The sequence below is a fragment of the Hemicordylus capensis genome, chromosome 3 (assembly GCF_027244095.1).
Source record: "Hemicordylus capensis ecotype Gifberg chromosome 3, rHemCap1.1.pri, whole genome shotgun sequence".
In the NCBI taxonomy this organism is placed as follows: domain Eukaryota; kingdom Metazoa; phylum Chordata; class Lepidosauria; order Squamata; family Cordylidae; genus Hemicordylus; species Hemicordylus capensis.
In genome coordinates, this window is record NC_069659.1 from 320,720,346 (window position 1) to 320,733,144 (window position 12,799).

At 40.7% G+C, this 12,799-nt stretch overlaps 1 protein-coding gene across 8 annotated transcripts in view; it reads left to right on the top strand.

Annotated features, from left to right (window-relative positions):
• The window catches only part of MED12L (mediator complex subunit 12L), a 324,835-nt gene that overhangs the window by 81,838 nt on the left and 230,198 nt on the right, over window positions 1-12,799 (top strand). For 4 of the 8 annotated variants that reach the window (XM_053305817.1, XM_053305818.1, XM_053305816.1 and 1 more), the window contains 4 exons: window positions 6,202-6,333; window positions 7,107-7,233; window positions 9,264-9,478; window positions 11,784-11,888. In XM_053305817.1, coding sequence (XP_053161792.1) covers window positions 6,202-6,333; window positions 7,107-7,233; window positions 9,264-9,478; window positions 11,784-11,888 — 579 coding nt within the window. The remainder of the gene's footprint in view (window positions 1-6,201; window positions 6,334-7,106; window positions 7,234-9,263; window positions 9,479-11,783; window positions 11,889-12,799) is intronic. The other 4 variants (XM_053305820.1, XM_053305822.1, XM_053305821.1 and 1 more) reach the window with 3 other exon arrangements.

The following is a 12,799-nucleotide window of genomic DNA, read 5'->3' on the forward strand; positions in this document are numbered from 1 at the left end:
ATGGGACAAAGGGAGAATGGGACAATGCACTGCAATGGGTACACAGACCACAACTTTATTATTACAATCTATATATTTATTTCTCCTAGGCGTACCCGTCGCTAATCTCATATGTGGCAGCTCATGCGAAATACTGTGGACTAGCGACGGGACGTGGAGAAAATAGCGTGAGGAGGTGGCAGTGGGCCCGGACGCAGGGTGGGGTGGTGGTGGGCCGGGCCGGCTGCCCGAATGAAGTGGCAGTGGGAGGGGACAAATGTTCTGCGCCTGGCTCAGCTAGTTTTTATTATATTTCATGTAAAGTTAGCAGGGATCCTTTAACTATGACATTATAAACAGCTTGATCAGTTACTTCTCTAAAAAAGGTCTTCTGGCTTAAAGTGTGTTGGGATGCTAATTCATATTGGCATGCACCATTTTAGATTTTTCCTTTGTTTTTCATCCCCCCACCCCCATTTCATCTTTACAGATTCTCTTCATGCTATAAAATGAATTTAAATTTATTAGTGCTGCAAACATTATAAATAGTATTCTTTTCAAAACAAACTTAACTCTTCATTTTCCTTAACGGTATAACTTTCTTACAGGTTGATAGTTTCACTCTATAGGTGGGCTGCACAACTTTGAGCCTCCTGCAGATGTTGAACTACAACTTCCATAATCCTTGACTATTGGCTCTTTGGTTTGGGATTATGGGAGTTGTTAGTTCAAAAACAGCTGGAGGGCTGAAGTTCTGCAGCCAGGCTCTATAGGCACATTCCTGTATTTTAACTATCCTTTCCTGTCCACCATTGGAGAATTTTGTTTTACATGATTTCATTTATACAACTCTTGTGGCTGTCGCCATATATGGTGATACATGATTTTGTTTTTAGGATGTATGTGATATTTTGTATATTTTAATAAGGTCCATTTGTGTATTAGATGCTTCTCTAAAATGGGATATGATTGAGATTTAAAGGGGATAAGACAATATATGGAAGAGTGATCCAGGAATGGCTACTAGTGATAAGGGCTACATTTTATCTCCTGGTTCAGAAGCAGAACCTGTTTCTGGGGAGTAAAAGTAGTAGTTTTGCTCCCTGGAAAAGGTTGCTTTTATGTCTTACTTGTGGGCTTCCTAGAGGCATCTATCTGGCTACTATAGGAAATGGGAATACTGGACTAGATTGGCACTTGATTTTATTCGCTCTGGCATTGTCGCCATTTCTTATTTTCCTCTATATACTCTCTTGCTAATTCAAAGTTTGCTTTTGATACTTCTAGCATTTGGAATTAAAATTCTTATTTGGTTTTACTTAATATGTGTGTGGTATAATATACCAATTGCATTATCTTAGGTCCAAAGTCAAACGAAAGATAATAAGTTTTCAAAAGATATTCCTTTTAATTGCAGTATTTAGGTACATTATATCCTGCAACCTAGGGATACACATGTTGGGTGGTATAGAAATGTGATAAATAAATAGAACAAACAAATAATTCCTATGCCTATTTAACAATGTATTCTTTCAGTTATTGAGTTACTTGTAGTCTAAAAGGTTGATGCATCTCTGACAGGTTCTGTTTCTCTTTTCCTATATAGCTTCTCAGATGTTGTTTAAGAAGCTTAATCATTTTCCTTACAAAAAACTGACTAGGTAGACTTGGATTTGAAACTATATAACCTCATGGAGGATTTACACCACCCATTTTGTTCTTAGTACTACCCTATGCTAATATTATTGTCAGCTAAACTTTTATATACTCAATTTCTTCTAAATCTTAAATTTTTCCTTTCCTGAAATTTCCTGTTCAGATGTAAGACTAGAAGCCACTGGAGAACTGGGATGCAACATCCCATATTCTTAATATATCTGATTATTAAAACATTGTTTTTCAGCTTCTTTAGGCATACACTAATATCTTTCCATAACAAGGCTGGTAAAGTGGATTTTCTATTTGTGTTATATGTTATCTATTGGTGCCACATCTTAAGTTTAATTAAGCTGATATCCACCCTTTATTAACACATGTAACATGATAGGGTACATAAAGAACAGTTCTGTCAGCCAAGGAAGTTTCATCTACATTCACAGACAACGTAGCTTTTTGAGCCATTCATAGACTAGTGGTAATTGCAAAATCCCATAGCAGTGAATTCTAAAGGTTGGTAAATTGTTGCTTAGAAACTTCGGCTTTGTTTGTAATAAACCAATAGACTTCATAGTTTGGCCTTTTGGGGGGCAGATTCCTGACTGAGCTTCGTATTATAACAGTGTAGTTTCCCCCTCTTAAGACTCATCCTCCACTAAATCCATTATTTTATAAACATTTTACAGTGCCTCCCTCTCCCACTTTTTTCTTTGCAAATGGAAAAGGGTCTAGTGTTCTTGAGTTGATATCAAGGGACACACTCTGGGGTCCATTCATAGCAGACACATCCTTGGTCAGGCATCTTACTGGTGTAACAAGCTCTAAAGCAGGGGTGTCAAATTGCTGAGCCGCAGGCTGGATCTGGCCGGTGGAGCTCAATTTTCTGGCTCCTGGCAGGTGCTGAGGGCTGTGTGTGAGCCCTAGCCATTGTGTTCCCATCCCATCACCACAGTTTCCCCCCCGTGAACATGCACTGCGGCAGCAACGTTCCTCCCCACTTGCTGTGCTGGGGCAGAGGAGGCTAACTAGATTGCTTGCTTGCTTCTTTCCTTCCTACTTCCTCCTCCTCCCACCACCACCAGTATGTCTCATCCCCACTCTGTGCTCTGGAGCTGAGGCATTTCTCCTCCTTCCCTGTGTCCTCATGGCTCTTTCAAATGCTGGGCTGGTGGAGAGCGAGGGGGTGGAGGGCTGGAGATGGGGGCTTCTGCTTCCCCAGCCTTCCCCTCACTCCATCTCGTTCTCCATCAGACCTGAATGCTGAAGAGCCATGAGGGAAAGGAGGAGAATGAGGGGGGAGGGAGGGGGGCAGGAGAGGGAAAGGGTGAGAGAGTGAGGAGGAGGACAGGGAGGAAGGGCACAACGGGTGCAGGGCAATGGGATGGCACGGGGCTGTGTCTGGTCCCCCAGTGGAGGACCATTGTGTGCACTGCAGTCGGGTCCGGTCCCTCACCTGATTGACACCCCTGCTCTAAAGAGGCCCGTGTGCAAGAACGGAACATGAGCTCCATTGGATCATGATAGCATTAAGTGTCCTGTCTTACAAAGTTATTGATTCACTCATGGATTTTTAATGGTTTTTTAAAAATAAGTTTCTAAAACTATAAGTGTCCTAACTGCTTTGTTTCATGATAGAAATTTACAAAAAGCTCTGAAACTTAATTCCCCTCTCTGTCCATCATTCAAGCCTCATTTGGAGGAAATTGCTCTTTGCCTTCATATAAAAGGAGTAGTACTCACATTTTTTGACTCCATCTATGTGATCGCTAAGAGTCAACACTGACTTTACGGCACTCACTCATTCACTCACTCACTCAATGTTAGAATTCCAGAATGGATAGGCAGAAAATTACAAAATTCATATGATGGTAGCACATGATGCTTGGAGAAATCATGTGAACAAGGCGATCAGCCCAACTGTTGATTTTGAATAGAATAGAATAGAATATAACTTTCTTACAGTTTCTCAACTGACAAAATACAAAATGCCTTTCATATAAGGCCAGTAACTGAAAAATACAAAGGAAACTAGAAACCCCTCCCACACCACCACACACAAATAAAAACATGACTCAAGATAAAACATAAGAAACAATCAGGTGTAAAAACATAAAACATAGTTCAGGATTACTTAGACTTAGTCTCATAAAAAACAAATGAGAATAAAAGCATGGCCCAAGGTAAAACCGGATAACCCTCAAAACATTCATAAAACATAAATAGACAACATAAAATGAATATTTTTTTTATAAACTTTAAAAAAGTTTAAAAATTAAGGGGTGGAGTGATATCCTTGCACATCCACAAATTTAATGCTATATTTATATATTTTTTTGTTTTATTTATTTATCATACTTTTATACTGCCTGATATGTGTATCTCTAGGTGGTGTACAAAATTTAAAATATTTAAAAGTCACAAATTAAAATACATGACAATAAAAACAATAGAATAAAATTATTAAAACAAGTTTTTAAAATTATTAAAATCAAATTTTCATGCAGGAACACCATATAAAATTTCAGAGCTTTCTACCTATTTGGGAGTTATTTATATTTTTGAGTTTCCCATTGATTCCTATGGTGAAATTATGATTTAAATCATAAATGGCTCCTCCTGTTGGCAGCCCTTGTTCATTGAATGCATTTGCTCAATTGTGGATCTGCCCCTGAAGAATCTATTTTCCATAAATTGATGTGTTTAAAAAAGAGGTAGTAAACTGCCACTACCAAAGAAAGTCTGTAACTTAAGAATGGATATAAACTTTAATAGTAGTTGCATGCCAAAGGCTACCATGACGAAACAGACTGTATACACACCATACACATATGTATGCACCCAAGAATATTAGTACTTATCCTTTTCAAAGGTGGAGAGAGTCTCGGTACTAACCGAATTAGGGTATATAGCAGTTGTGAAGCTGCCTAAGAAATGCTTGCTGCCTAAGCCTTATGGTCCATGATTTAGCTGACCTAACCAGCAGCGTAGGGAGGCCTGAGACAGGCTGTGTGTGGCCGCTGCAGCGGCCCCCTGGCCTCTCTCCATGATGCAGGGGCCTGGCTAGGCACGCCTGTACATCTGACATCAGTCCAGGGGACGTGGTCTTCCTCCCAGACGGGGCTGCCCAGCCCTGTTTGGAAAGGAGAGCAGCCCACGCTGCGTTGGGCAATGTGGGCCAGAGCAATTCTCCTTGCCTTAATGGCAGGGAGAGCCGTTCCGGCCATGCTGCCAATGCAGTGTGGGCCGATCTGTCTCCTAAACGGGGATGCACAGCCTCGTTTGGGAGGGAGATTGTTCGGCCCAGCTGCATTGGCAGCAAGACCAGTAGCGGTTTTCCCTGCCTTTAAGGCAGGGAGAGTCACTCCGGACATGTTGTCAGTGCAGCGCGGGCTGATTTCGGCTCTAAATGGGGCTGCATGGCCCCTTTTGGGACTGAAATAATGCCCTCCGCATCTGACGTCAGACGTAGGGGGCGTGTCTGGGGCCGTGCTTGCGGCCCCTGATTGGTGGTGGCCCGGGTTCTTTGAACTCGTTCACCCAATGGTAGCTCCACCCTTGGACCTAACACTCGGCATCTTAACAAAAAGGCTGGTGATCACTAGCATGTCCTACATGTGGACTTTCCAGGGGTAGTCAGGCCATCCATTCTGGAGATCAGGTACTATACCAGAGCTGTGCAAGCACTCCAGCTGTTTTTGGACCACAATTTGCATTGTTCCCAGTCACTGTGTCCATTAGTGAGGCATGATGGGAGTAGTAGGCCAGCATCTTCAGGAGGACCAAAGTTGTGCAGCCCTGTGATAGACTAGGTAAACGCTTGGTCTAATCAAGCAATTCTTACGGTCTGATGATAAGTAGCATCAAATAATTATCAAGCTATATCTGGTTTTGCATCTAAGAAAATGTTTTGTACAAAACAAAGTTGCAGTGACAAGAGGATGTGGGCAAGCTATGCTGCTTGTGAGTTGCTGATTGGAGGTTTCTGTGTGCTCAAGATCTTTTCAGTATTTATCTCATGGATCTGAATCATATGCCAAACAAAACTTTTCAGTATTCTCATACAGAAACTGGTTAAAATTGCTTTGGTCAAAAATGAATGTCATCTTTTTTTACTGTTAACTGTGGGTGTCAATTTCTTAATTTTGAGAACCTGAAGATAGCTATTAAAATATGATATTCAATGTCTACTAAATATGTTAACATTTTAATATAAATGAATTGCATTTTGAGAACTATGTTTAAACTGAAGCAGGTCCCACTCTTTTGCACAGTACTATTGCTGCTAGTTCATGTTTCTTTGGTTTATAACTTCAGATTCTTTTGCACTGTTCTATACATTCTGTTCTGATGGTGTGCGAGTGAAATTGGTATGCTAGCCGTACACACCAGCCTGAAAATTCTCCATGGAAGTTGTAGACATAGCATACTTTGTATAAAGGGGACTAGAAACTTTAAAAAGGAAACTTAACTGTTGTCATTCTGGTCATCTCTGGCAATCTTGTTTCTAGTTAATAGATAACATGATTGCTGTTCTAGATAAAACTGTTTCTCTTTGTGATTTAACAGGTTGCACCAAATGATGAAGCTGTAGTAACATTGCTTTGTGAATGGGCCGTGAGCAGTAAAAGGTCTGGCAAGCACAGGGCAATGGCTGTTGCCAAGTTATTGGAGAAGAGGCAAGCTGAAATTGAGGCAGAAGTAAGTTATCTCGTGATTAACGTGGGTGAGGAGAAAAGACCATTCAGATTAAGAAATTTGCTTTGACTTCAACCTACACAGTTCTGTAAGCAAGGTGTTAAAATAAACAAGCTGTTCTCGGAGTTCTTTAATTTATTTTTCATCATTTATATGCTTTTAGAGTTCAAACACAAAAACATTAATCCTTTATAGTGGAAATTTTGTGCGCACCTGTGTGCGCACCTAATTTTCAGTTGTGTGGAAGCAAAGCAGGAAGAAAACCTGGATTGAAGTGATTGTGTGGAAGTAAGGTAGGAGGAAAAGCTACCCAGGTTTTCCTCCTACCTTGCTTCCACACAATCACTTCTGCCCAGGTTTTCCTCCTACCTTGCTTCCACACAACCAAAAATGTGAGGACGCACAGCTCCCAAACCTGGGTAGAACGGAGTTTTGATTGTGTGAATGACCTTACAATGTAAGGCTATTGCAATCTATATTTCCCTAGTGCCAGAAGGAATGTATCTTGTGAAGTGGGGCACACAATGATAAAGTGCAGATCTGCGTCTGTCCTACTCTGACAAATCTCAAATGATTCTAAATTAATTGTATAGTTGACTGAGGACAAGTCAACATTTTGAACCTATTATGAACAGACAGGGGTTATATTACCTTTTTTGGTGATCTGTGGTGTTTCTGGATAATAGACTATGCGGGAGGGGAGAGTAAATGCAATTGCACTCATAGCTGTTACCATTCTACACTGACAGTTTTTAAAAATTGTTTTACCTTTGTAGAGATGTGGTGAGGTAGAAGTCTTGGATGAAAAGGAATCCATTTCTTCAGCATCACTTGCTGGATCCAGCCTTCCTGTTTTCCAGAATGTCCTTCTTAGATTTTTAGATACCCAAGCCCCTTCATTATGTAAGTATTAATTTTATCTCTGCTCCCAAGTAGGGTTATTTTGATCTTTGATGCAAACTGAATTTGTTAATCTTCCTTATTATTGTGGGCAGCAGTATCTCTCCTTACCCCACTTTTTCTTGAACTAGAGATTTTTTTGATTAGAGATTTAACTTTCCAAAACATTGTTTTTGAGGAACTGAAATATTTGTGTGCTTCTACTTAGTTAATTGATTGATTAAATGCCATCAAGTAGGTGTCGACTCTTAGCGATCACTTAGATAGATTCTCTCCAGGATGATCTGTCTTCAACTTGGCCTTTAAAGTCTCTCAGTGGTGCATTTATTGCTGTCGTAATCGAGTCCATCCACCTTGCTGCTGGTCGTCCTCTTCTTCTCTTTCCTTCAACTTTTCCCAGCATTATGGACTTCTCAAGGGAGCTGAGTCTTCGCATATTGTGACAAAAGTATGATAGATTGAGCCTGATCATTTGTGCCTCAATTGTGAGTGAAAATTCTGGATTGATTTGTTCTGTGATCCATTTGTTTGTTTTCATGGCTGTCCATGGTATTCTCAAAAGTCTTCTCCAGCACCAAAGTTCAAATGTATCAATACTTTTTCTATCTTGCTTCTTCAAAGTCCAGCTTTCGCATCCATAGAGTGTCAAGGGAAAAGCAATTGTCCGAATGATTCTAATCTTTGTAGGTGTAGACACATCACGGCATCTAAATATCTTTTCCAAGGCCTTCATTGCAACCCTACCAAGCATTAGTCTATAGTCTGCGGCGTATTTCTTGACTGCTGGATCCTTTACTGTTGATGATCGATCCTAAAAGGCAGAAGCTATCCACCACTTCAATGTCTTCATTGTCAGTTCTGAGGCTGGTTGCTGTACCCATTGTCATTAGTTTAGTCTTCTTGACATTTAGTCATAGTCCCATTTTTTTTCACTGTGCTCCTTGACTTTCATTACTAGAGCTTGCAGATCATCTGCATTCTCAGCTATCAGTGTAGCGCAGGTTATTAATGTTTCTTCCTCCAACTTTAAAACTATGCTCATCTTCTTCCAATCTAACTTCTCTCAATATATGTTCAGCATATAAATGGGATAAAGCATACAGCCTTGTCTTATTCCTTTGCCAATCTGGTAACAGTCTGTTTCACCATTTTTCCGTCTGGACTGTGGCTTCCTATCCTGTGTACAAGTTTCTCATGAGAACAATGCGGTGTTCTAGGATGCCCATTTTCCTAAGGATATTCCACAACTTGACATGGTCGGTGCAATCGAAGGCTTTTCTGTAGTCAATTAAGTTACTTAGTTACCATGTAGCAAATTCAGTTTTTTCATTTATAGGTTTGTGAGAAGCCCGGGGGTGGGGGGGGAGAAATGTGTTTTTGTCAGCATGCTTATCTTGATGGTTAGAACATAAGTATCAAGCCAGATATGGAGCCTCTTCTCATGGTGTGAAGGGCTCTGGAGCAGGCTGTACGGATGGCGGGTTAGACTTACGTTGCCCACAGATGACTGCTCTTCCTGTGCTGGGCAAGCTCCTCGTGTGCCCAGATGATTCCCCATGTGACCAGGCAGCTGGCAGGGCTGGGGACCAGGCCTCCGGAAATACCATAATGCATCATCACGGTGACAAACCAGCCTAAGTAGCCTACCTCAAAATGGGATGAGGAGACCAAGCACTCTCCTAACCCCATTTTTTAATCGCCATGGCTGCCAGACTGTGTGGAGCCCAGGGAGGGAAGTGGGGGATCCTCATGATGTATCATCACACCCTTAAGGTGCATGTATATGTGTGAGGGAGAGATGGGCAGTGGGGAGAGAATGGAAACATTAGTATGCCCTGGAGCTATATGCAATGGGTTCATGGGATCCATTTCCCCCACATTTATCCCTTGGTAACTCTGTCATTTAACTTGCAGTGGTCCATAGCTTAAGGGTCAAACATGATGCTAAATGTTTCATTGGGACTTCAATATTTTTTTAGAATTCAAACTTGTTGAATATAAGAGGAATGAACAATTTTTTCTCTGTTTGATAGCTGATCCAAACAGTGAATATGAAAAGATGGAATTTGTGAACCTGGTACTGCTTTTCTGTGAATTTATACGACATGATGTTTTCTCCCATGATGCTTACATGTGCACTTTAATATCACGTGGAGACTTATCAGTCACTGCAGCCACTAGATCGCATTCGCCAACTGGGGAAAATGTGGATGAACGCTATTCTAAGGAGCAAGATGTGAAACTGGAGGTAAGAAGAGTGTTTGTATTGTGAGGCTTCAGCATGGTTGAAAATGAAAGGCTGATGTCCTCTTGATAATAAAAATAGTTCAGAATTGTGTATTTTCAATAATCTCTGGTTTGTCCTTCAAATTCGCACTCTGTTCCATTGTATAGGAACTTTTCTTATGTTATCCCAACACCAGGAGGTATAGTATAGTTCCTTCCTATACCACCAGGGTAGTGTAAGTGGCAGGTGACATGGAAGCAGACCATGCTGCCAGGGGCACACCTAGGTAATTTTGGTGGCCAGACCTGAAGGGCTTTGGAGCCCCACCGCCCTCAGCGAGTTTAAAAAAAAATAAGTTTACTGTGGTGGCAAAAACTTAAATAATTCTAGCTGCCGTGTGCATGGCTGAGGTGTGTGGTGTGTGTGGGTGAGCCGAGCAGGCCTCCCCCATCTCCATAGTGGCGGCAGGAGCCTCATTTTTCAGCCCAGTGGCCCTTGAGAACTTTTGAGGTGCTGCAGCATGCCTGCGCAGTTGGAATAGTGTTGCAAGCCCCAACGTCAAGTGAAGCAAGTCGGTTTCACTTGAGCCTCTCTACCCAGGTTTTCCCACTTCTATCCTGCTGTGGCTGGTCGTAAGAACGACCTTATTAAATTCCCCTCATGTAGCCTGTGGCTTTTCATGTTGTTCTGGAGGTACAGGAAGGAGTTGCACTGCAGCAGCTCTGTGATCCCCATATAAGAGGGGTCTATGTTTACCATATATTTGTGCTGCTAGTTATCAAAATATTTTTCATATTCCCAAATTATGCTGATGAATAATAGTAATCTGTGCAAAATATATATACTGTTGTATTCCATGCTAGATAATAACAATTTGTGGCTCATTGTGATCAAAGATTTGCTGTGGCAAGGATAAAGGAATTAAATCTGTCATTTGCATGAGTGAAACCAGTTGCATTTCAGAGATGTAGCTTTTGCTGGGTTATTGCCCTTCATTTGCTGAAGGAGAAAATAGAAGGCTTTGTTTTTGCATTTTTCTGTGCACATTGTTGGTCTTAAATCGTTACCCCAAAATTCTCCTTTGAACATCAGTGAGTATTTATGTTTTCCTTTCCAGCTTCCACCCCAAAAGTCAATGGATCATTCTGTGAAAACACAGAATACCAAATCTCAACTTTTTCATGTGTTTGCAAGGTTTCATTTCGGCACTAGGACAACCTCTTCTGAATATTGGCCATATAAATTGCAACATATAGGCGTGTACAATTTGATTTGCCGTTAAATTGATTCAGGTTGAATTGGGGCTGATTCGCAAATTCGACCCCGCATCAAATCATTAAATAAAGAATAAAATAAAATAAATAAATCACCCTCAAAATAGAGGGCCCAATTTGGGGTAATGGTAAATCACCTCCAATTCAACCTGAATTGATTTGGGTGGTTCACATGCTATTTTGAGACTCATGTTGCTTGGAAAACGGGCCTCCAAAATGGTGCTTGTTTTCTGGGAAGAACTGGTCTACCAACTGGGGTTGGTGGATAGACCAGGCCTCTGTTCCAGACTTGGTGTCAGCCTGCTTTGGAGGAGGTTGAATCGAATTGCAATCCCTCAAACTGATTCATTGAGGTCTACCTGTGTAGACCTGTCCTCTGAGGCAGGCTGATGCGCCAAGTCTGGAGCAGAGGGCTGGTCTACCTTCCAGCCCCAATTGGTAGACTAGCTCTCCTGAGAAAAGAAGTGCTATTTAGGAAGCCAATTTTTCCAGCATAATGGGCCTCAAAATAATGTGTGAATCACCTAAATTGATTCAGGTGATTTGGGGCTGTTTTGTCAAGGCAGCCAGTCAAGCTGGCTGCTTTCAATGAATCATTTTGAGTGGTCTGTGATTTGATTCAACCTTGAATTGAATTGCAGATTTAAATTTATGCACATCCCTAGTGTAGTGTCCTTATGGTGTATTTCTCTCTAGAGAAGCCGTGATGGTTTTGCTGCAGCCTTCCTCTTGTCTGATGAAACTCTGAATCCCATAGCAAAAGCAGATTTTTCCTGGGAGATCACTCATTCAGTTGTAAACAAAACATGCAGACTACCCCCTTGAGTGCAGTCTCGCCAGTTTGTTACAAATCTGTATAAATATTATTTCAAACATTGTCTACTTTGATATGTCTATTGGAAGTAGAAATGTCTTCAACCTTGTTTAATCTAACAATTATTTATATTTTGTTTTTTAAACTGGGTGATTTTATGTGAACAACTTGTGGCCACTTGCCCAGGATTTACATCCTACTCTTACTGATCTTTCTTTTTCTCTTCGGTGATCATCAGGAGCATAGTATTATGGAACATATGTACATTGACTCGGGAACCTCTAATATTTTTGATGACGTAGACAAGAATGACTTTAAGACAGACTTTGGTTCGGAATTTCCAGTAGGTTTAACTTATGATTTTTTTAAAAGGCACATTACCTCATTTTCCTGCATCCATCAGCATAGTATGACACTTGGAACACTCTAACCAATGTTTTCTTCATTCCTCTAAGTATTATTAAAATATCTCACCCTTTTTCTCCATAGTCAACTCTGCTTCTTTGAAACAGCATCACATTTTTAGGTTTACAAAAGCTGCTTCATCTATTTCCACTGTGGTAACCTCTGTGCCACTATCATGAGCACATCATGAGCAATCAAGCATGATCTCATATCCTTATTGAGACTATTGTGTTAAAGAGTTTCTGAAAATGTTAAAGCAACATCAGAGCTTTTTCAATGCTGTCTGGTGGCTTTTGTGCTTTCCTGTTTGTTCAAGTGGTGTGGATGACTAGGAAAGCTACAGAACTATACTACTGCCAGTAAGCATTCACAATGACAGGATCCTGAAGAAAGTTTTCTGAGCATTGTGTGATCTTTTGAAATTAGCTCCACTGGATAATTGGTCATCAATGATCCGAGAGCAAAGATGACCCAGATGAATATTTTCCCATTGTGTAAACATAGTACACCTGTTAAATGAAAGCATTTTAAACTTATATAATGTGTTTGAATTTTAAATTAGTTAGTTAAAATTATACCTTGCTTATAAGAATAACTCAGTGGTTTACAGCAAAAATAATAAAACATAAAAATACATAGCAAGAAGAGCTATAACAATACAATGACAAAACATATTAATAGGACAATATTTCAGGCGGGATAATAACAGCATGCAGCAGAGACAAACATTTACACAAGTCAGTTTGGCTTAGTCCAAAAGCTTTCTTTAAAAGTCAGGTTTTGGCTCAGCATCTGAAGCTTTTGAGGGATTCCACAGAGTTGGTGCTGCCATTGAAAAGGCCCTGCTCC